Source organism: Ischnura elegans, chromosome 9 (genome assembly GCF_921293095.1).
Source record: "Ischnura elegans chromosome 9, ioIscEleg1.1, whole genome shotgun sequence".
NCBI lineage: Eukaryota > Metazoa > Arthropoda > Insecta > Odonata > Coenagrionidae > Ischnura > Ischnura elegans.
The window spans coordinates 6,574,721-6,597,672 of record NC_060254.1 but is presented as its reverse complement, the minus strand read 5'-3'; the positions used below and the strand labels follow the sequence as shown (position 1 = coordinate 6,597,672).

General features: G+C 39.2%; 1 protein-coding gene across 4 annotated transcripts in view; it reads right to left on the bottom strand.

Moving 5' to 3' along the window:
* LOC124166102 (paired amphipathic helix protein Sin3a) overlaps window positions 1-22,952 on the bottom strand; it is a 72,745-nt gene that overhangs the window by 15,549 nt on the left and 34,244 nt on the right. For all 4 annotated transcript variants that reach the window (XM_046543741.1, XM_046543738.1, XM_046543739.1 and 1 more), the window contains exons 8-17: window positions 22,651-22,875; window positions 17,887-18,330; window positions 16,110-16,380; window positions 15,766-15,980; window positions 15,523-15,680; window positions 14,751-15,015; window positions 12,694-12,934; window positions 12,049-12,296; window positions 2,084-2,267; window positions 537-706 (exon numbers count right to left, since the gene is read on the bottom strand). In XM_046543741.1, coding sequence (XP_046399697.1) covers window positions 537-706; window positions 2,084-2,267; window positions 12,049-12,296; window positions 12,694-12,934; window positions 14,751-15,015; window positions 15,523-15,680; window positions 15,766-15,980; window positions 16,110-16,380; window positions 17,887-18,330; window positions 22,651-22,875 — 2,421 coding nt within the window. The remainder of the gene's footprint in view (window positions 1-536; window positions 707-2,083; window positions 2,268-12,048; window positions 12,297-12,693; window positions 12,935-14,750; window positions 15,016-15,522; window positions 15,681-15,765; window positions 15,981-16,109; window positions 16,381-17,886; window positions 18,331-22,650; window positions 22,876-22,952) is intronic.

Genomic DNA, 22,952 nt, shown 5'->3' with positions numbered 1-22,952 from the left:
AATTTGTTAAAATAAAAAATTATTTAACATCATTTACACGCAGCTTTTACTCCACTTGCAAGATATTTTGCCAATATACATAAAGAAATCATTACAACTACTGAGCTATAAGCTTTACCCCAAACTGTACTTAGATAAGCAACTAATTTTCACTCAAGCAATCTTGGTGCAATAAATGTGAACTTCAAAACTCTAGATAAAGACTCATAAAAAGTTCATACTACTTTACAATACTGCCTTTAAATTCTAATTAAAATTAAAATTAGCAAAATGAAGAAATAAAAACTGAAAAACACTGATACAACAATCTCATTACTCAATCAGTTACAAATGCACAACATACCTTGCAGTATGGGTTACTTGACTTGGTTGTAATTATTTACACTTTTAAGTATGATTTTATGATCATAAATAATTTTTAAGTTGAAAAAAAAACATTATAAAGGAATAAAATAAAAAAGCCTTCATCTGATATTAAAAAAGAAGCAAGAATCATGAGGGAGCAACATTGTGGTACAGGTGTGAATTTTTCTTACCTGTCGAACTGCATAAGTGACCACTTTGTCAAGGGTAAATGCCACATATGCATGTATTCCAAACATTTCCCTGAGCGTGTCCTCATACGCACTGGCATCCATATTTCCATCTAAAACATTCTTCACCATGTCCAGAAATGCAGGATAATAGTCCTCTACTTCAATTTCACCTGTAATGTTTATCAAGTTACCTTGAGCATGACTAAAATAAAACAATTAAAAGGTAAGCATTTTCTTTTAACATCTTTTATAATCCTTAATATTTTTAATTTTCTACATCTTTTAACCCTTGCGTGATTCTTCTGCTTTACATCCTCCATCATCCGCTCTATGCACTCTCTCATCTCGTTGTGTCCCACAGAAAGTGACTCACCCCTTGAAAACCCAAGATTAATTACCAATAAGAGTAGGTCTCATACGTATAATTACAAAAGAACACAAAGATACATACCACCTGTTCACGATGTGCGAGAAATATATGCCAAGAGTCTTCAGAAATCGTATGCAATCATTGCTTGCAGTAGCATAACAGTTTTTCATAACATTTGTCAGAGCATCACTCTTTTGTTTCAATCAAAGGATTCAAATGTCACCTTTCTAATTTTTGTAGCTTTATAATGTATAAAAGATTAGGTAAGCCAAAAATAAATGAAACAATTGTCGATAAGTCAATCACTAAATGGTGGATTTGACAACTTTTTGAGTTGAATTCACATTTGAATTGCATTCAACTATTTTTGATTCCCAATACAGCAATTCCACTATATCCCCATAGTAATTTTGGTCACCAAGAACAATACCATACTGAAAATTAAACAGAAAAGCTCATTTCCAATTTGGACTCGAATGCCAAATTCAATTGTTTGAGTATCATTTGGCCCAGCTCCATACATCTACTAATACCTTTCATGCAATGAGATTGCATTTTAGCCAGTAAGAGATGCAACAGAAGTTCTCTAATCAATCAACAATTATCAAAGGATTCAAGATTTAATTAACATAATGCTTGTCATTTTAACTGTCATTATCATTAAATCTCCTTTTTCCCCCATCCAGGACACCATAACAAATCGAAAGTCTCTTGTTGCCATCACCAATTGTGATTGTGTTTGACACATGAGGAGACCCGTATTTTCGTGTTTCTTTGAACTGTCCCCTACTTGTTGAGCTATTTGTGGCAACATCATTGATAGCCCTCACCCATTCAAGGACACTCTCATAACATCACAGACTTGTGCTGACCACTCCTCTGCATAATGCATTGTCGTCTTCTCATTGGTGACTGTTTAAACTATTTCAAACAATTCCTTACCTCAATTCTCTCAATCAATGACTCTAATGATGCCACTCATGAAAGTGGACGTCAACTTTTGTGCTTTCTCATCTTCTGAGAGAATGGTGAAGTCGTTCCCCATCTTTCCCTTCCACCAATGTAATTCCATTCATCATTTGCAGTTACCGGTCACAGTCATCCGCCAAATAGTATACAGAAAAGGACCTCAAATTTTAACATTTACTGAAACTCTTGTGCAAAAAAGTTTTCTTACTTTTGGGTTTGAGGCGCAGGGCCACGGCAGTTGATTCTTTCCGCTCTCTCCTCTCCCGCGCCTCCTCTGCAGCCAGCGCCACAGCCCTCTCATACATTTTCGTGAGCCTCTCGCACAAAATTTGATGCAGTCTCAAAAATAAATACCAGTTATTATTGGCCATGAAGAGGGTGTAGCATTCCTCCTGTAAAACATCAACATCAGAAGTTAATAAGTTTTAACACATTTCATTGGTATTTCAAAAAAAAAATAATAACACCGGTAAGTACAGTAGAATCCTGATTTAAGGTTTTTCAGGGGGGACAAAATTTAAAACACTAAATGCGGACAAACACTAAATGAGGACCTGCCATTTTATTCAGGTTTTAGGGTCTGTAATGATTGGAATGGCTTTTTATGAATAAAAAATATTATTTTAAGTACCTAAAAGGTGCTGAATGCAGCAAAAAATGCTTTTTAATGAAATGTTCTCTGTCCTATGAAGGTTGGATAATACTTTTCAGGAATCGGCTAAAAAAATGGGTAGTAAAAATAAGTACATAATGAGAGGATGGCAATTGTTTTAATGAAATATTTTAAGAAAATTCTAATAAACATCAACTTAAAAGCATTCCCACACGGATTATTATTGTGCACATTAGTGATTCCATTTTTATGCATATTTCAGTGATCTCGATGAAATTTAGAATTTTTTCTGTAAAAGCGACATGTAGGTGACTATAGCATTTCTAATATAATAAGAAAAGGTGTAAGTAGGTACTCGAAAAATCATGAGGAATGAGTGAAATAAAGGGGCAGCAGAAGATCGCTATTCCCGAATTCTCAACTACCGAATATCTATTAAAACGGAGGTTTTCTGGAATTTTGCAAACTTAACGTTTTCTGTTGCCTCGGCGAAACAAGGGATTTAAGAACCTTTAAAAATCCTCCTATGCACACATTTTGGATTTCGAGGTCATCCAAAAAAGTAGAATCTTATTTCTAGTATGCGTACAATTCGATGGTGATTTAACAAGATGATAACACCAGATTCGTTGTCATATATCCGCGGCCTTATGCAGGTCGAATGGAGCCGGGAGAAGTTGCTTACGCGGCGCGCTGATCACCTTGACTCCGACTCGCCTTATTTCTCGGCAGCTTTTAATAAAATTTGTTTGGACCTTGAATGACGATTAGCTAAACTCTGTTAAGTGAAAAAGGTTTAATCTTCAACAGAACTGGATTTCATCCGAAAAATTGTCAGTGCCTCGGGAGTTTGGCAATTTCGTCAGGGTTATGATGTCGAAGTCAACCACCAACCACCTGCCGGATTTTCGTATTTTTCCGCGCTCATCTATTCTACCGTGAGTATGCGGTGATTTTTTTTCCAGCATGAGCGATTTATTTTGAGTAATGGACCGTGATAGTTCGTCAAAACTCCGATTGTCATTATCTTTTGACATTAATTAGCACCAGATAGATATTTTTGAATCGACATCGATATCAACCAGCCGCATATCGGTAAATTGGCTCCGGGACATCTAAATTACGATGTTAAATAATGTTGTTCCGTAGGGAAAGAATGCTATCACTCACGATCACGACAGGGGAAACACTTCCTCGGTTCTTTCGCTGTTCCTCCGTGGAAACTGACCTTGGAATGGATTATAGAAAGAGTCTTCTAGTGAACTGCGCAATTGATATGGGGCCTCCTCTTTTGAAAAGAGAAAGTAGCCGACTGAAAAAATATTGGGCTAATAATCGACTGCCCGTAGGTAGTAGAGTTGAAAGGGGCATAAGCCATCAATTGAAAAAATAACGAGAAAACCATTATTGTAGCGGCCCTCGGAGGATAACTCGTGTCTTCAGTCGTCACGTATCATCGAAGTCAAGTTCAAGAAGTGAAGGATAAGGTAGTTCGAGGTTATTAAGGGATGACTTTGCTCCATTAGATCGGATCTGATACAAAAAGTGCCTGGTGTTTGGATCAGAAGGGGAGCGAAACATTACGAGAAGACAAATCACCCAACTTGCCAGTTGAAGGTCGTAGCTGCGCTGCGCTCGCGGAAGAAAGCAGTTGAAGAAGCGTTCCCCGGTAGATTCTATCGACTCTTGGTAAACTTTCATGAGACTGTTCTTGTTGATAAATTCGAAGATTTGGATGAACCGTCATGAAAAAACGTTAAATCGGGCAAAAAATCTTGAGCGGGACAAATTTTTACGACCATAAATGCGGAAAAACGCAAAATGCGGAAACACTAAATACGGATAATTTTTACATTGTCCTAATAGGGAATGAATCGGGACCCAAAAAAATAAACGCTAAATGCGGAAAAACGTTAAATGCGAAGACGTTAAATCCGGATCCGACTGTAGTAATTTATCACTAAACCAGGTTGAACTTTCCTTGGGCTAACCATCCAGAAAGAAAGAAATTATGAGAATGGGTAATGAGTAGGAACCTGAAATGTCGGCTGCCTTCACCCCATGACCTCGGCATTCAATTGACCTCGCCAACACCATAAGAAGGGAAAGCTTTGACATTCCAACAGATTCCGGGATAGAATCACTAAAGATGAAAGAGAAATTGGTCTAGCCAAAAACAGCTTCAACAGAGACCAAAGGCAAAACCTTAGCTAAGCGTAGAAGCCCATTTTAAATGTAGTGGGAAAAGTCACACATGGCTACACCAATCACAACCAGTCACACTCATCCACAACAGTCAGTCACCTGAGCATTGGGCATCAATCAGCCCAGGAGACAATGGAAAAGTATTCCATTAAAACATCGGTAGGAATGGAGAGCCTTAACTAGCCGGAAGCCCTAAACAGGTTCATTGCCGCAGTTTACTGAGAAAAATCTAATCCTGCCTTCACTTTTGTTACTCCGAGGCAAGCCCAAGAAATATTACAGTAGACTCTCGTTAATGCGATTAAGGTTATTATGAAGTTCTCGCCATTACAAAGCAAATTGTTGGTCCCTATGAAAAGGTCTATCTAGGCTACAGAAGAGAAACGTTATTACTAAATTACAAACCTCAGTCCCGGTCCTGGCAATTACAAAATGAACTTTATTATAATAACATAATAAATGGCATTTAAGTGGATATATACTACACTATGTTATAATCATTGCGTTACATATAACCCATTAATCCCCATAGTTGTATATATATACCACATTATTGAATCATAATTTTCATAACAAACCTTTACTTCAGGATAATATTTTCTTCGGTTTTCTGAATTTTTAAAACATCTCTAACTCTGATTATATTATTTTCGTCGAAATATTCAATAAAATAACAATTACAGTGGAACTTGGTTAGTACGTTCCTCATTAGTACGTTTTCCTCCTTAGTACGGCGATTTCTCTCGGTCCCGGTACCATCCGAACAAAATACAGGTAAAAGTATTTGGTTAGTACGTTTGAAAAAATTGCACTTTCCTGGTTAGTACGCTCAAATGCTTGCCGTGACGCAACCCGCAATTCGTTCTCTAATATTTTCTTAAGGGTCGTAAACATCCGAATTCATGATTTAATTTATTATTACTAGCCATTAACAGATCTCTTTCTTCGACCGTGAATTATCCAAATGCATTTCTCAATTCTTGTGATGTGATGAATAATAAAATGCGGCCATTTATCAGGAATGTCTGACTATGGAAAACTGCAGCCAATAAGAAGCCCCAATTTTCCCCACCCCGAGCTCCTCACCTGTTGCCTCTGCAGGGATATTCTACTAAACGGGGCCATACGTATGGCCGGCCGTAAGTTTCTTATGGCCTGACCCGAAATTGCGGCCTATACCGATTCCACTCTCGGGGGGGCCATATCGTATGGCCCGGCCAAAAGTCTTAACGCCCTTTCTGCAGGCGAGTATGTGAATTATAATTGGTACTATAAGTTGGGTTCACTTTCTTTTAACACTAGTCATTTTTTGAGAAGGTAGTTTGTTCCAACGTGGATACAAAATTAATTCTATGTTCCTTAACTGAAATGGACTCTTATTAAAGGATAAATTTGGATTTTCTTTAAACTCTGATCTGGCGGCAGACGCTGGAGATCTTTAAAAAAAGTGAAGAAGCAGAAGAAATTTGTACACAATTTGTACCCTACAGTATTATAATATTCGTGAATTGTACATGTAATGGATAGAGTTAGAACATGACATCCTATTGTAGTTCTAACCCCCATTCTCTCCTTCCAATGGTGTAACTATTGTCTCATGGCTGCAATAATTTGCCCTCAAAAGCCGTAGAAATCCAGCCAATGCACAAAATCTAAAGATGAAATTGAAACTTTAAGTTTCATTTATTTTATTTTCAGAGGCTTATGTTTAGGTAGCTGTATAAAATTAAAAGATCAATATGAGACTATCATTCTTTCCTTGATTTATGGATGACATTTGTCCTTTAAGCATCGACTTACTGAGGATTGCCTTACTGCCAAAAGAATGTGTTGCCCTATGCTTCTTAGATATACTCCCTCATGAACCGTAATGCTACGAGAATCTTAAAATATAAAACATTTAATAGCGGATATTTTAAGCTACCTACAGCTTTTCGAAACAAGTATCTAAGAAATCTGCTAGCAAATGTAGCGCAGAAAGCAAATAAAAGCCCGTTCCTCCGTTAACTTTAACAGAGCATCCATTAAAAAAGTATTTCTAACTTTTTAATTACAAGCGAACTTTAGGCTCATCCACTATATCTATTTACGAATAAAGTAACAACTTCTTTTGATGCGTGGAAATATTTAATGAAAATATCCATCATCGTATGCGAACGGATTACACGTATCCCGTATACTTCTTCTTTCCAGATGAAATCGGCGTCTTTATTTTATATATCTAGCAAATGCCCGTTGAATCCGTACATGTGCTCCCCCGCAATATTCATATATTTCTTGAAACAATCACTATATAATCGACGGCACTCCATAAATTTCTTCTATAACTCCGTAGGCGAGCAATGTTATTTCGTATGGCCTGAGTTATGACCGCCTCCTAGGCAGGCCATAGTATTACGGCATTTAGGCCATAGCTACCGCCCGACTTATGGCCTTTCGCTCAGAGTAGAATCGCTTGAAGCCATACGTATGTCTCGAGGCCGTAGTTATGGTCGATTTCGACTTATGGCCCGGCCATATGATTAGTGGAATAACCCTGCTGGGGTGCCCACTGCGCACAAATTTTGCGAGTGGGCAATTGTTGCTATTGCACGAGTTATCATGATGAAGAAATGAGTCTTATCCAATTCCCACTTTATCTAAAGCAGTACTGCACGTACTCCATAAACTCGACGTCAAGGCCTTTGCCACGCCAAGGAAGCATTGCATTGCTTCTCCTTCCAAGGAACAGTAGAAATAAATGAGATAACATTCTACAATTAGTATTATACTGCCTCCTTTTAAATGGTCTATATTAGGTCTAGCGTTTGACTACTGCTGCGGGAGCAGACGATGCTCTGGATCTTCATGCGAAGCTTAGCTTAAAAATACGTTATCTCGGCCTGTAAGCAGACGACGTTATACAAATTTCTAAAGTAAATTTCAACTGTATAATATAAAATCTTCCTGTAATTACGTCGTAATATAATAATCTTGTGTGTTATTAATCGATACATCGATCGATATAACAATCGATATGGTTTTGTTCCAGACGCGAATGTGTACGGCTGTTGCCGTAATTTAAGGTTAATACAATTTTGTCCCATTTTTATGATGTTTAAAAACAACCAGTGGGCATAATCAGAGTTGTTGTTATATTCTCTGAGTATGCTGTGAGAAAGAAGAAATGACTTAGCTTTACTTTCCTCTTTCTATAAATATATATAGGATAAATCACGGGAGATAGACGCCGTTTTCATGTAATTGTCTTCGGGAAACCTATGAAACATTGTGATTTTTATTCACATGGTATTGTTTTTCAATGTAGCGCTCATTTTCCTGATTTTAAAGGTGAAAAGAGTTCAGGAAGGCGATCCTACGAGAACTACCGATAGTAATTGTAATTATGACGACTTTTCCACAGATTGCAATTACCCCGACTGCTATTATTTACTTTCCTCGTTAGCATGTTTTCCTGGTTAGTACGTTAATTTTTTGTGGTCCCTTCAGAAACGTACTAGACAAGTTCCACTGTATTTTCTAAAGTTGACATTTTTCTATTTCACAGGATTGGAGCACTACAAATTGTAAATGATTTTTTACAAAGATTTCTTGAGGGATCTTTCTATCAGTAATGCTTACACTCCTAGTCAGGCGGGTCAGTTAGGGTAGTGGTAGCGTATATGGCTCACACCCAGGGGTTTTAGGTTCGGGGCTTCGTCATAGCAGTATATTCCGTTGTCTTCGTTGTGATCGTACGGCATCAATTTTTTCATTAATTTTAATTGCAGCACGCATAGACATGAGACGATTTTTTTATCATCATTATGGCATTTAGGTGTTTAAGCAGTGTCATTTCAAACGCAGAGATATGACGACTACACTAACAAGAGTTGGTGTGCGCCAAAATGTTAATTTTTTCATTACTTATACTGATCAACTTCCACATTAAAAATGAAAACCACTCTTGCGAGAGCACATACCATTAAAGGCTCACGGCACGCAACAATATGCGTACAGACATAATTAATAAGAACACAAAATGAATATAAAATGGCATATCTCTTGAACACTTGTAATTCACATTATTCCAAAGGGAGTTTACTTACACAGTACCTATGTGCTAAAAAGAACCATTCGGAAATATAATTTCAATTAACAAATAGGATGAAATAAAAGTTGATAACCCTGGACCGGGCGCGCTGGCGTATAAAATACATCAATCTTCGAAAACCATGGATTTCAACATTATATGTACATTCTGGGCTAGAATGGTATCGTGTATTCGTAGAATGTACTTTGACTGTCTATATTGCGAGTTTTCAAAGTTTGGGGCATTGAAGCTAACTTTTTTAGATAAGTAAGTCCCCACCTGTGGCGAATAAATTATGCCGCGCGACCGGCCGTGTACCACTGGTACCACCTGTGTACCTTTATATCTGTATGACCTATAAATGTACAGATTGAACTAATTTCTACAAGTAAAGATTAATTTTTAACAAAAATCGAGTGTTATCATATAAGCACATTACATGGGCAAAGTACGCCATACGCCAGGTCGTGTAAAAATAACAGTCACGCCCACTAGAGGGTTAAAAGCAACAATTACGCCAAATGTGTCTTGTGCTCGCCGCTTCCCAAAATATTCCCTAGCCCTTCCAATAAAATAACATGAGTCCCACCAACAAATGTCATTTCTCCGAAAAAAAAAAAAAAGCCATTGTTATAGCCCCCAGTTAATCTTTCGGTATGTTTTTGAGGAGAGTAGCAAGTGTAGTTCGTATCTCTGTGTTTGAAATGACACTGCTTAAACACCTAAACGCCATAATGATGATTTAAAAAATCGTCTCAAAGGCAAGTAAATAATTATGCTATTAATGAAAATTATTTTACGAACGTTTTTAAATATTTATTTATTGTCCATCAAAATTTAATATATCCATTGCTAGATGAAAATCTATCTTATGTATTTACTTAGTTACCTACCACGTGGAACTTAGATAGTTTTCCCTAATCGGCCGGAGTTGAGATCCAAATGATCGTGAAAGTATTTGATAGACACAGATATAAGTTTCAAGTACTATTTACGCTGCTCTTACTTAAGTTCCTGTTTTTGAACAGAAACCATATCATACCCTTGACTCAGAAGCTATTTTGCAGAGCGACAATAAGTTTGGTAGATTGAAGAGACAGGATATTTTTACAAACAATGTTTCTTCGACAATTCCTAAAAGAAACGTCCACACAAACTTGGTTATTATGAACTTCCGGTATTTCAGTCCTGTGAACTTTGTATTAACAAGAGTCTACTGTAAGTCACAATGAGAAAGTGATACAGTAAACTCTTGATTTTACGAAGCAGGATTTTACGAAGTTTTCGATTATACGAAGTGATATTGCGGTCCCAGTGAAAAGCCTATGCTAAATACATGGCGCTATTCGATTATACGAAGTTTCGATTATACGAAATTTTTTGAATTTACGAACCTCGGCTCGGTCCCTAGGAGCAAATGGCATTCGTTTATACGAACTACGGCGAAAAATTTGTCAACAAAACTAGTTACGCCGGCGTAAGTAGCTAAAAAATCAGCGCTTCCAACTGTGGTCCATCAAAAGTGCGAAATCGTAAATGATAATTCAACTTTGGAGAAAAATGGGTCGCCAACAACCTCACTGTGGGAATTTAGGGGGAGTAGGAGTTAAGTGAAAATATCGCGGCTGACATTATGCCCCTATTTACGTGCCTGTTCGTAAACATAGCATCGACAATAATTCGTAGTTTAACATGTCAGGAAGGTCGCGCGGAGTATTTCGTACACCCCTAATTAACCCTTTGCACTGCTGTGAACGTACTTCGAAGACTACTTGACTACTTTTCGCCGAAGCACTTCGAAGGGTCCCTAATCCGGGACCCTTTCCTCGACGAGCTCACCCTCGCTGGCCCCTGAAACTGGGCTATTTTTTAATGCATTACCTGAAGTAACCCTGGGTTTCAAAGGGCAAAGGTGCCATGGGGGAAAAAAGAGTAAAGTGCGTGTTACTGTGGGGCTGTGCGTCAACCAAACGGGCACGGACAAAATAAGCCCGTTGTCATTGGGAAATTTGAAAGGCCACGGTGCTTAAAACATGTAAAATTGGAAGCCCTCCCCGTTTTTTACCATGCAAATAAAAGCAGCTGTTTGACCCGAGAAATTTTCCAGCAAACGGTTATACGTCTACGGAGAAAAATTGCTGGAGAGAACAGCAAAATTGTTTTAATAATGGATAATGCCACCGTTCATAAATACGTGGAAGATCTAAAATTGGCTAATGTTCGAGTCCTCTTTTTACCCCCGAACTCGACTAGCAAGTCCCAGCCCTTGGACCAAGGCATTATCCAGAATTTTAAAGTCCTATACCGGAAGAAGCTTGAGCGGTATTACTTGCGATGGATCGGTATGTATACATTCATCTATTTTGCTCATGTGCGTTTGGATATCGATTTAGATATTTTTATTCATGATTATCATTCTTTCAAATCTATTTGCTACTTTTATAAATGGGAACAGAAATTAATAACATCCCGAAATGGACGTTGATACATGCAATCCGCGCCATAATATCTTTTCGTGTATATATTGGCCTTTGTGAATGAACAACTTAAATATCTTAAGTACTGGGCTCTATTTACCGCCAATTTATATTTCAGGCTTCTCGTAATGAAGACGCACTTCCAAGTCTAACCATGAACTTTCTTCTCACGCACTTCCCCGTTCTCCCATGCTGGGGTTCTGTCTTTCCAAAGCCGTCCCTTCCCTCCTGCCGCCTTTGGCTGATCTTGCTGACACCCACCTTACGCATCCCAAACCCCTCCTTCCCCAGAATTTCCCATTCACTCCCTCCCTAAGGAGACTGAGCTTGTGTGCGTCGCAAAAAAATACGGCCCCCAAAAGTAGACTGAGGCAGAGCTGAAGGCCATTTCCCCACCCTTCTTTGTCCGTGTATATTCGTATGTCCGTGTATGTCCGTACTGTATATTCTTATAATAAACATTGCAATTCATTATTTGATTACGTTTTCTAAACTGGTCGGGAATTTCTTTCTTTTCTTTCTTCACATCATAAATCGATAGCAAAAAGCCTTTTCTATGAATTATACCGAGAATAACCACCGAAAACGTTTAAATAAGACCACTAAAGACAAAAAACGGCGGAAGAAACAAAAGCGAACATTTTTTCGTGACTTATGAAAAAGGTTTGAATTTACGAAACTCGATTTTACGAAGTGCCAATTTTCCGGTCCCACTGACTTCGTAAAATCAAGAGTTTACTGTACTGAGATGTGGAAAATGTGGTGGAGAATGGGGAAATAGTAAAAACAGATCATTAGATACTCACCGGGTGAGTAGCTGCAGTATGATGAGGATTTGCACTAGAGATATTATCCTCTGATTTATTTCCATTTGCGCATCCCAAAGACGGGTTGCCAAAGGCACTGTTGTTGGCCTTGCTCCCAGACTGCATTTCCGACTGCTTCTTGCCCTCGCCTCCTCGGCTGCTGGCCCTGTTTCCACCATTCCCCTTTGTGCCCGAGGCGCCAGAACCACCCGTCAGATTACCACTGCCATCCTCATCATCCTTCTCATCTGCAACCCACAACCAGAAAAATACAATTTGGTGTTATATTTTTAACAATCATTTTTTAATGGTCAACTCTATCATCAATTTGGTCACTAAGGGGATCCTTTGGTAATTATCTGGTCAATAGATTTGATCTGTGTGTCACAAATGCCTTAGAGGTTTTCTTACTATCAGCAATTGTATTGGGTTTACTGCGGACAAGTTTACTATATGGAAATTCATTGTAATGAAAAAGAAAGTGATAGTAATTTTCCATACTTACTTATTAACTCAAATAAACTCAACAACTACACATTATTTTCAAGAGCTGTCTGAATAAGGTAGCCCTTCCAGCTATATATTGCTAGAAGGGATAGGTAACGTATAGTGGAAAACAAAAGGCACATTTCATTATTTACTCACCATCGTCTTCTCTTTCATCCTCACTCAATTCTTGCCTTGGATGGAAAAATAAATCTGGAATGAATTGTCTGAGTAGCTGCTTAATCCTCTGCTTATCTGGCTTTTGGATCCCCGTCTGCCTTTTCACGTGGTGAATCAACAGATTAGCAGCATCGTCCAACACAGACTTGTCCTTGTAAGGCAACACTAGATGGGGACCATTCGCCACCTCCGCGCAGCCCTCTTCCGCCTGCTCATGCCTCTGCACCAAACAATAACAACAATTTCACACATGCTGCTGCTATGCAGACACAAGCATTCTTCCCTGTTTTCCCTAAGTTTTTTCCTGATGCCTCATTAACTACAACATGCAACGAATGATTTTAGAAAGTTAAATGCTAAGATGACAGTGACTACATCTACATACTACCCCGCAAGCTGCCTGAAAAGCATGTGGCATGGTAAGTTAGGACACAAGCTGTTTACACACCACAGTCTCCTTGGCACCTTTCATTACGAGTTGGCTAACGCCGACACAGGGTTTCTATCAAACAATCCCTCCCCACCCTAATCTCATGGCGCAATTGACCTCATTAGTCAGTTAACTCCTCCAAGTACCATAATATAGATAATCCAGAACACACGGGATCTGGGATATCACAAAATTAAGATTTTTCCAGTATTTATATCACTTCTTTGAAGTGAGCAATTTAACTAACTGCTCAACTGCCGTTACAACCGCGAGTGATGAATGAACGAAATTAGCTTAGGAGCCAAGAAAAATCTCCCCTTTTTGAATGTCTGCTCATTAAAAACTAATATTCACGTGAAATTTTATCAAGAGTAGATTGAATCTACCAGGTGATACTTCTCTTTTGTCATCATCCTGCGAATGCAGCGCCAAAACCTTCGACTTGCAAGCCTCGTGATTTTTCTTCTTGTAATGTTTTGCTTTCTCATTTCTGATAACACCACCAGAAACTTTTTGTATAAAATTTGATCTAATGGTGCTAAGCCATGCCTGAGTCAAAAGGGACTGCCTTATCTATCACGTTTTGAATTTGACTTCAATGATTAAGTGACGACTAATGACGTGAGTTATTCTCTGAGGGCATTCATACTAACCCCTGTTCTGTTAAAAGTTAAGCTGATAGCTATTCAAGGTCCAACCATGTTCCACTCAAACCTACCAAGATACAAGTTGAGTCAGTTTTTAAGCAACTTCCCCCTGGCTCCATTCGTCCCGCAGATGTGTGGTTAGCTAGCGGAATGAGACAACACATGCTGCTTTTACCATCATGTTGCATCACCGTCGACATACATGCGTACTATAAATACGATTATCTTTATTTGATGACCTTGGAAGCAGAAGTTTAAGTACAGGAAAATTTTTAACGACCCATTTGGGCGTTATTTCGCTACAGCGATGGAAAACAGTGCCATCACATTCTAGAAAATTTTCTGTTAGAGATAAATACTCCAGAATTTCATAATTCTGGATTAATGATCATTTACTACACACTGCAAATTATGGAAAAATTATTATTCTTTATTAGCATCCCCGCGTAATGGGTACACAGTGCATCCGCTTGTGCGACTAAAATTGACACGAGTGCCGCAATCTTCCTGTAGAACAGTTCTCTGAAAAGTCGGATAAGCGAGGTATTTCACGTCATGGGACTGGAAAAATAAGTTTCGTAACTGAGATCGTCGTGCAAATGAAAGGTTTCATAGACGAGGTTGGAAATACATGGGTTCATTTGGGGATATTCACGGGACCAAAAAAAATGAGTGTACTGTAAGTGAGGCCATCATATAACTGCGGGGTCGATTATCCGAGGTTCTACTGTATCACGAAGGACTACCTCCTGATTAAAATTTCTTATCATGACAACCAATTCAACACAATGAAACACCCTGGATAGAAACTGAGGTGACCTAGAACTGCAGTCAAACAGTCTTGCTAGAAAATCAAATTTCATAGAGTACTCCAGGTAATTGGACACCCTCACTGACATTCAAAAAGGATAACAAGAAGTAAGAGAAACACTTGAATGGGTAGATTCACTGGAACTCACCTCATCATACATGGTTTCGATTTCATTAAATAATGATTTGGAGCGAAGGGCTTTCACATCATTCTGCTTAAAGTTTATCCCTTGGTGGTCGAGGGATTTCAAGTAATACTTTTCATTTTGCTCCCTCCAAACTTTGTTGAAGCCCTTCTGTGCTTCTCTCCACTCCTCCTCCTTTGCTTTCAACCTGCGCAACACCACTGGAACAGCAACAGCAGGATTACGTTTCAGCCCATCAATTATATCCTGAGCTTTATCGCCATAGATTCTGAAATAAGAGATTCAGATTATGCGTTTACTCCAACACACTAAAAATTGTCAGAGGAATAAATAGCAGGGGGTTGCTGCAAGAGTCCTCATCTCAAATTCCCTCACTTTACCCTGGCTAGAATATTCATTTCCCCTGATTCATTTTCCCCACTTTGCTCTCTCCTTATGATTATTGAATAACATTTTCAAAGAGTTCAGGTCATAAAAATACAAATACATAGTTTTACAATAGATTTCTTTACAATGAATACACAGAAAAACAACTCAACGTCAGTCAAATATGAGTCCAAATATGTGAATCTTTAAAGTGAATCCATAAAATAGTAACTCTTTTTCATGTCATTGCCAAGAATGTAAGCCCTTAAACAGCTGACACCAAGACAGTACTTATGATTCGCGTGACAAAAGATATAATATCCTGAGCGCAATGGACAATTTTCCCTTATTTTCCCATGATTACCCTGACTTGCAACAGCCCTGGATTAGGGATTTTAGCCTCACATACCTGCGCAGGGCTCTCTGCTGAATCGTCGGAGAGCATCCACCCAGTGTGTCATCCAGTCTAAATTTCAGCACTTCTTCAGGGGACATTCGGGATATCTTCTTCTGAACACCTTCTAACACACGGATGGTGTTTGCATTGGTCTCTATGACAACATCCAGCTAAAATATAAAAAAACCGATATAATTAAAAAAAATTTAAGAAATATGTTTAAAACTGAACTGAAAAATTTTTTATTACTCTCACCTCAAATCGTTCGTCTTCACAACGATATATGTACTCTTCATACTGGGTTTTTCGTGATGTAACAAAAGTGGAATCTTCCGACCACGTTGGAAAAGACACCCATGTATCATTCAGGACTTCTCTACACAGAGTTGTGCGGCCAGAGCATTTGGGTTGTACGTAGCTTTTTGGCAATGCACAATAACTGGCTCCCAAGCGCTTGCAAGTGCTGTAATCTGAAGAGACAAATGTTAAGCAAATGTTATTAGTACTAGAGACCACAGTAATAATCCCAAAAAATGATGCAATTCAGCATTAGATTTAAATTATAATCCGGATTTATAAAAGGCGAATAAGAAACTAACCAATTTCCATTGCCAGATCCCCTGTTGGCCTATCCTGCCTTGCAACATTATTGGAAACTGGTTCGACAACGCCTCCTCCACCAAGTAATGAGCTACCCCCATCAATGTGTCCCACAAACTCCTTGAACCAGCGAAACAGTTCTGGAAATTTCCCCAAGAATGGGGTCACAAGCTGCACCAGCTCCGAGCGTGACACAACTTCTGAGTTGTAGAGTACTAAGCATCTTAGAAAATTATCATAGATATCCTGACTTTTCAAAGCTTTCCGCACCTGTTGAATGATCAAAATAAAATAATTAGATTATACTTTGATGAATATAAATACAAACACAGTATATACATTTAGAATAAGACACTCAGGCAACCACTAAACTTTAAGCTGAAATTCCAACCTGAATTCCCCTGATTGTTTCTTTAAGTATTTCACGGAATATTCATATCACACAGGATAAATGAGAGATAAAGAGCAGTAAAATAGTAATTTACAAGCCATTTATCAACTATATTATATAACAATGATATTCAGCAGTTAATGAGAACAACTCAAATGTCACCTAGAGAATTAAACTTCAAACATGGAGGGTGTATCCATGGATTGGAAGGATACAGTAAAATCACCACATAAGATTCACAGATAAATCAATTTTTCGGATATATTTGTCATTTAGCCTGACATTCCATTTCCTTTTATACAATGAGAGGGCATCCACTGCATAGCAATTAAAAGATTCACTGAGATTTTCAGGCTTCCCAGGGGAATTGCTTTGTTTACCAACGGGGGGCTATGTCCACTCCTATAAATACGCATTTTTGGGGTAAATATTGCTCATGGGATAGAAATTACTGACCATAGGAATAGTTGTCAAGTAATTTAAATGTTGTGCACCTTGAGATGATAGAGACCTATCTACGCATGCAAGTTCCCAAATTAGATGATGCATTCAACGTATTATTTCAAACAAATGCTCAATTGAGTTCAGCATTCTTTCGGGCTGCATCCGCATCCGTTGTCGAAGAACCACAACAGTTTCACCAGCTCTCCTGCCAGCGTCCTCAGGAGCTCAGCGTCCTCATCCTTCACCTGAGGACGCTGGCAGGAGAGCTGGCGAAACTGTTGTGGTTCTTCGACAACGGACGCGGATGCAGCCCGAAAGAATGCTGAACTCAAGTAATCACCGCGGAAACCTACGTACAAATGCTCAATTATTAACGCAGGAGAGAAACACACAACAGCCATTATCGCACTATCCTGTTCTTTATCCATTATACCATGGTGGATACTCAATTACAGCTCCCCGCAGTCCACCTTCTTTGATCCATCTTCTCAACATGTAGACAGTACATTAAACAGCATGAAATACCCAGAGAGAAACTGTGGTGAACTAGAGCTCAATTTTCCAAATATGAGCTACAATATTAGAATAAGTAAGAGTATCAAGGAAGAGACCACTCTAACGAAAACTCTTGAAATGCAAAGCCATTGCAAAAGGAACTTCCATGAGAGGGATTTAGAGGGGTTGTGCTTATATTTTTGGGGAAAATATAAGCAAAACCCTAGTAAAAATTATTTTACCTTTAACTTTCAGTGAGTCGCAAGAGTTCATGGAATTGAGGTAATTTTCTAAGGATGCTTCACGCGCCAAAATTCCAGGTTTTCCCAGTTATTATACAACCAGTTATCTTGCATGATAACCCATGACATTTCATGCAATAAAATGCCATAATTTTCTATAGGAGTGGACACCCTGCAATTCGAGCACCATATTTTAACCTTTACCTTGTCAAAGAAGGCGTAGTCGCTGAGGGTGCCATATCTGCCAGCTTCAGCCAATGTCACGTCCCGCACTGACGTCATCTTCTGCCGCTTGGCTGGGGGCTGGCCAAGCATTGAACCACTGCTCCCCCCACCACCCCCCCTTTCCAGCGACGTGCCCGTGAACGCCGAAGATGGTGACCTCTTCACCTGGCCACCGAACTTGCCGTGGTGGTGGTGGTGATGGTGGTGGTGGTTTCCACTGCCAACACCAAGGGCTCCCCCACCTCCACCCACTCCCCCTGCCGACATGTTGGCAGTGCCTCCCAGGACACTACCAGTGCCAGAACCAACACCCCCACCACCCACACCCAGCCCACTGCCCGCCACCGATGAGTTGAAGCTGGGCTTGATGCTCGGGGGCTTCTTGGTGATGGGAGCGTGGTCATTGCTCATCCCCTTGTTGCTCTGAAAATGGCCATTAAATTTACCCTGTAACACACCATGCACCACCAAATAAAATCAACACACGCGCAATGATACATGAGCGTGCAAATTCTGTCTTTAACCCTCTTAGTGCAGCAGGCCGATATATTGGCTTTTACGTGGTGCATTATTTTATTTTTATTTTATCCTCAAACCACCGGATACAGCTCTTATTGGCCATTTTACACCAGGGTGTTCAACAAATGTAACAAGTTAACGTACACAAACAACCATGCCCTAGACCGGGGAAACCAACCCAGGCGGGACTCTAATCCGCAACCTCTTGTTTGGTAGGCGAGAACGATACCCCGCTGCCAACGAGGCCGGCAAATAAGTTGTAGCAAATTATTTAATTTGCTACAGCTTATTACACTGACATATTTTATTTTCGTAAACATAAATATATTTTGTCAATATTAAGCAGTTTAACCTCAATACCGTATAAGCGCATGTAAGAGGCACACCTTTTTTCCCAGAAAATGGGGGTGTGCCTCTTACACAAAATTCTTATCTTCACCTCCTCCCTTTCCCTGGTCGCAAGTCTAAGAGGAACTGAGTGGCCTTGGTTTTCAGCGTGATTCAGTCATCTGAAAACCAAGGTCAAAAACAAGCAGGAGGCAGGGGAATTTCTCCCTTAATGACGTATTTTTACAATGCTCCTCTGTTTGCGTTTCTTGCTCGTAAGCATCGCTCCGTCACGTCGGTACGTCAGATGTGAACATAGAAAAGATCGCGCGGGGTATTTCGCTCCGGAGGGGGTGCTAAATTTACTGCTACGTGCTATGAGTGGGCATACCACGGCATTTATAATGCATATAGTAATGGTTTATCAAACGTAGAGAAACGCACAGTTTTGAAGGACAATTCCTGGTCAATAGTCCACAACTGTCTTGCCCCATAATGTCAATTACGCTAAGGGCCTGATTTTTCAAAAATTATCTTCAGGTGCTATTATAAGGGTTATAGCAATTGAAAATTATATTGCGGTCAAAACTGCTGCTTAAAAAATTCAAACGAGTGTGTACATTGTTTGACTAAAAGGCGGATAGAAGAAATCGGAAATGCTTTAAGTGAAGAGCGCTGAAGGAGAGGAAGGAGCGCACTCCCTCCGCCTTTCACGCAACGAGACTACGGGCGAAGGAGAAAGGGAAGAACATGTCTGATCTTGCATGTGACATCGTTGCCTTCAAAGCGAAGGGGCAGGATATGAGGAATGTGATATACGCAGTTTGAGTTGCCTGAAGTTTCCAGTCCATCTTGTCTTGTTTGAATGCCCTTATGCTACGCTTTAGAGGTGGGTTAAACTGTTCATTTTTATGAACCGTTCACTTTGATCCTGTTCAGTAAAAAGAACAGTTCAAAATATCGGTTCATAGTGAACAGGTAGGGTCATTCGGTAGAAAATATTGTTTTTCATGCGTTTAGAATACATGAAAGCTTAGTGTGGTATCGTAAGGTTTGTGGAGAGTGTTATGGTAATTTCGAGCAAGAATCGCGTTTTAAACAATATTTTTGGAGATGCATCCACATTAAAAAATTTCATCGTAGGCGCCAAAAACTAAGTCCAAAGATCATCTTGGTAAAGGGGCCGAAAAAAATGTTCCACAATCATGAGTTCAATCGTTTTCTAAGTTCATGAATCGCGTTTTAAACAATATTTTTGGAGATGCATCCACATTAAAAAATTTCATCGTAGGCGCCAAAAACTAAGTCCAAAGATCATCTGGTAAAGGGGCCGAAAAAAATGTTCCACAATCATGAGTTCAATCGTTTTCTAAGTTCATGAATCACGTTTTAAACAATATTTTTGGAGATGCATCCACAAATCCACAAATGTTCAAAAAACGAAATCAAAATGAACGCGATATCCCAACTGAACGCCCCGAGGAAACTAATATTTAATCTAATATTTCGAACGGTTTGAAAGAACTGATATTTTAAATATCAGTTCAAATATTAGTTATGTCGAACGGTTCGAATGAACTGATATTTTAAATATCAGTTCAAATATTAGTTAGAACGAACTGTTCAGTGGCGAACTGTTCGTTTTCGTCGACGGAGGGGAATAGTAGAGAAAGAAGGGGAGGGGCTCGGTCGTCTACGACGCACTTCGGCGGCCTTGGATGGCCTCCGTCGTAACCGCCATCTGTTGTACCCACAACGCACTTGCTCGAGTAAGCTGCAGTTCAAAATGCCTCTTGATGATCATACCTACTGTACCGAGTATGCCGCAATTGTGCAGTGCCGACATGAACAGTGAACAGGGTGTTTTAGAGAACGGTTCATTTTCGAACCGGTTCATTTCAGTGAACAGTTCGTTTTGGCAGTTCGGTTCTTTTTGACCCATCTCTACTACGCTTGTTTCTTCCAAAATTGTGCTGTTTGGACTATTTTGAATATTAGTAGCCTTGTTGTAACTATAAATCTTTGTGTCAATAAATTTGAGCTTAAAAAACTTAAATGCTGTCAGATATGCGTCGCGTTAGGTCTCATTCTTTTTAAACCTCGTGCATGTCATACAATCATACAATTGCTGAAAGCTATCATAGAGTAAGTATATATAGAGGGCTCACCATACGTACAAAAATAGTAAAAATTTTTGGTGTAGTTCTGGAACAATTAACCAGATGGCTAGGAACAATTTTTTGCGAGTTTTTGAATTTGCTTGTTCCACAAGTCTAAAAATATATTCTGAAGAAGAAAGGGTTGCTACATTTAGTGGTGATAATTATTTGATTTTGTTTATAACAATTGTTATAAAAAATATTTTCTCGAATTTCGGCTAGTAATTTGACTTTTCCGAGTTCATATCCCTAATCCATTTACCGGTAGACTGTTCTTAGTATAAAATTGAAACTTGCAGGAAACGTTTATTGCACATTTTTTTTCCAAACTGGTTAACTTAAATTTGTTCATAACTCAGTTTCAACGTTGTTATGTGTGTTTATATATCTTTAGGACGAAAAATCTGGAATTTTGCAGGGTAAAAATCAATTGCCTGCTACCTTTCGTATCTTACGATATACTGTAAAACTTAGATTTTACGCAGTTGGAGGGACCGAAATATGGGAACTGTGTAAAATCAAAGTGTGTAAAATCAAGAGTTGGTATTGAGGAGGAGTATACTCTTTAGGATAACACTTACTCATTATTTTTAGAACACTTAGTCATACACTTTTGTAAGTCAGCAACATGTGATGTGATTGGCTGATTAAACAGACATAAATAAGTAGAGCGCTGAGTCCTCCTTGGTGTACCAAAAAAGGTTAATACAGCCTTGCACCCCAATCAAAAAATTCACACCGGTTCCCATTCAAAACCAAACATGAAATTGGTCCGGGCACACTTCAGACATACAGCACACTCCTGATTATCGTAATGGGCTAATGATGTGATGGGGTGAGACGGCACGAATAATCGGAAAACACGGATAGCCCAAACTTTCACTTAAATGCCTTGCAATGTTCATAATTTACGTAAAACAAACAATATATTACTATTCATGCCATTATTCTGTTATTTTAGAGTGCTTCCCGGACTCATTGAGAGCTTTCTTCACCAGTACACAATCTTTTTAGCGGTGATAACATGGTTGTACTCATATTATTAATGCTCCATACAGTAAGGCCTGGTTTCGAAAACCACACATCCGTGGCTGTGTGATCACGGATACAGAAAAGTGGTTTGCACAAATACTTCAAAACCACTGCTCGAAGTCGGAAACTACACTGTCAGGCACCACGCCACGTAGTTGCATCTCGCACAAGTTGCCCGAGTGGCAACTGCAGCAGGACGTATATCCATGATCACGGAGCCTGGTCGCATGCAGCGAGGCTTGGAAAACAGGAACATGATGCTCCCATGAATGCAGCAAGCGCATGATCCCTTCCGTTTTACAAAGGGGATTTTAACGGAAACAATAAGCCTGTTATATCCTAGCATTGGTGCAGTGATGCCGGTAATTTTGTGTTCGATTTTATTTTTTTGTAAAGATCGCGGAAAATATTGAGCGAGAGTGAAAATCATGCATTGATATACCGCAGCCGGATAATCGGAAGTCTGCTGTACATGAATCTATAGTTTCTGATCTTGAACTTTGAAGTGGGTGCATGACCAAACTGGTATTGTATTCCATACCATTTCACAACTGTTTCCATCGAATAGATGTTCCACACTAGCAAATTGCAGATTTGATATTTTTGACATTCAAAGAAATGCCTCAAATGCTAATTAAAAAATAAACAAATAGCATTGCTGCATAATCACTTCCCCCAAATTTAAGCAAATCATTGTAAAGCATACCAAAGCTGCCTGATGACTAGTTGCATCAGGTAAAAACTGTCCGAACTCCTGCAGAAGATCCTCCTGGTTTTCAAACAACTTGGCCACCTGAGAGTACACTTCCGCTTCCGTCAAGTGCTTGCCCGGAGAGGAGTGGCCCTCCTTGAGGTTGCGCTGCTCCTTCTGGTACGTGTGCAGAATCTCGAGAAACCTCTTGTATTTGTCAGGTTGGCCTTGGAAACGACTCTGCAAAATTCCAATTTCATTCCCACTTTGTAAATGGTCTAAATCTTTAGCATGGTGAGAAATGAATTAAAACTACG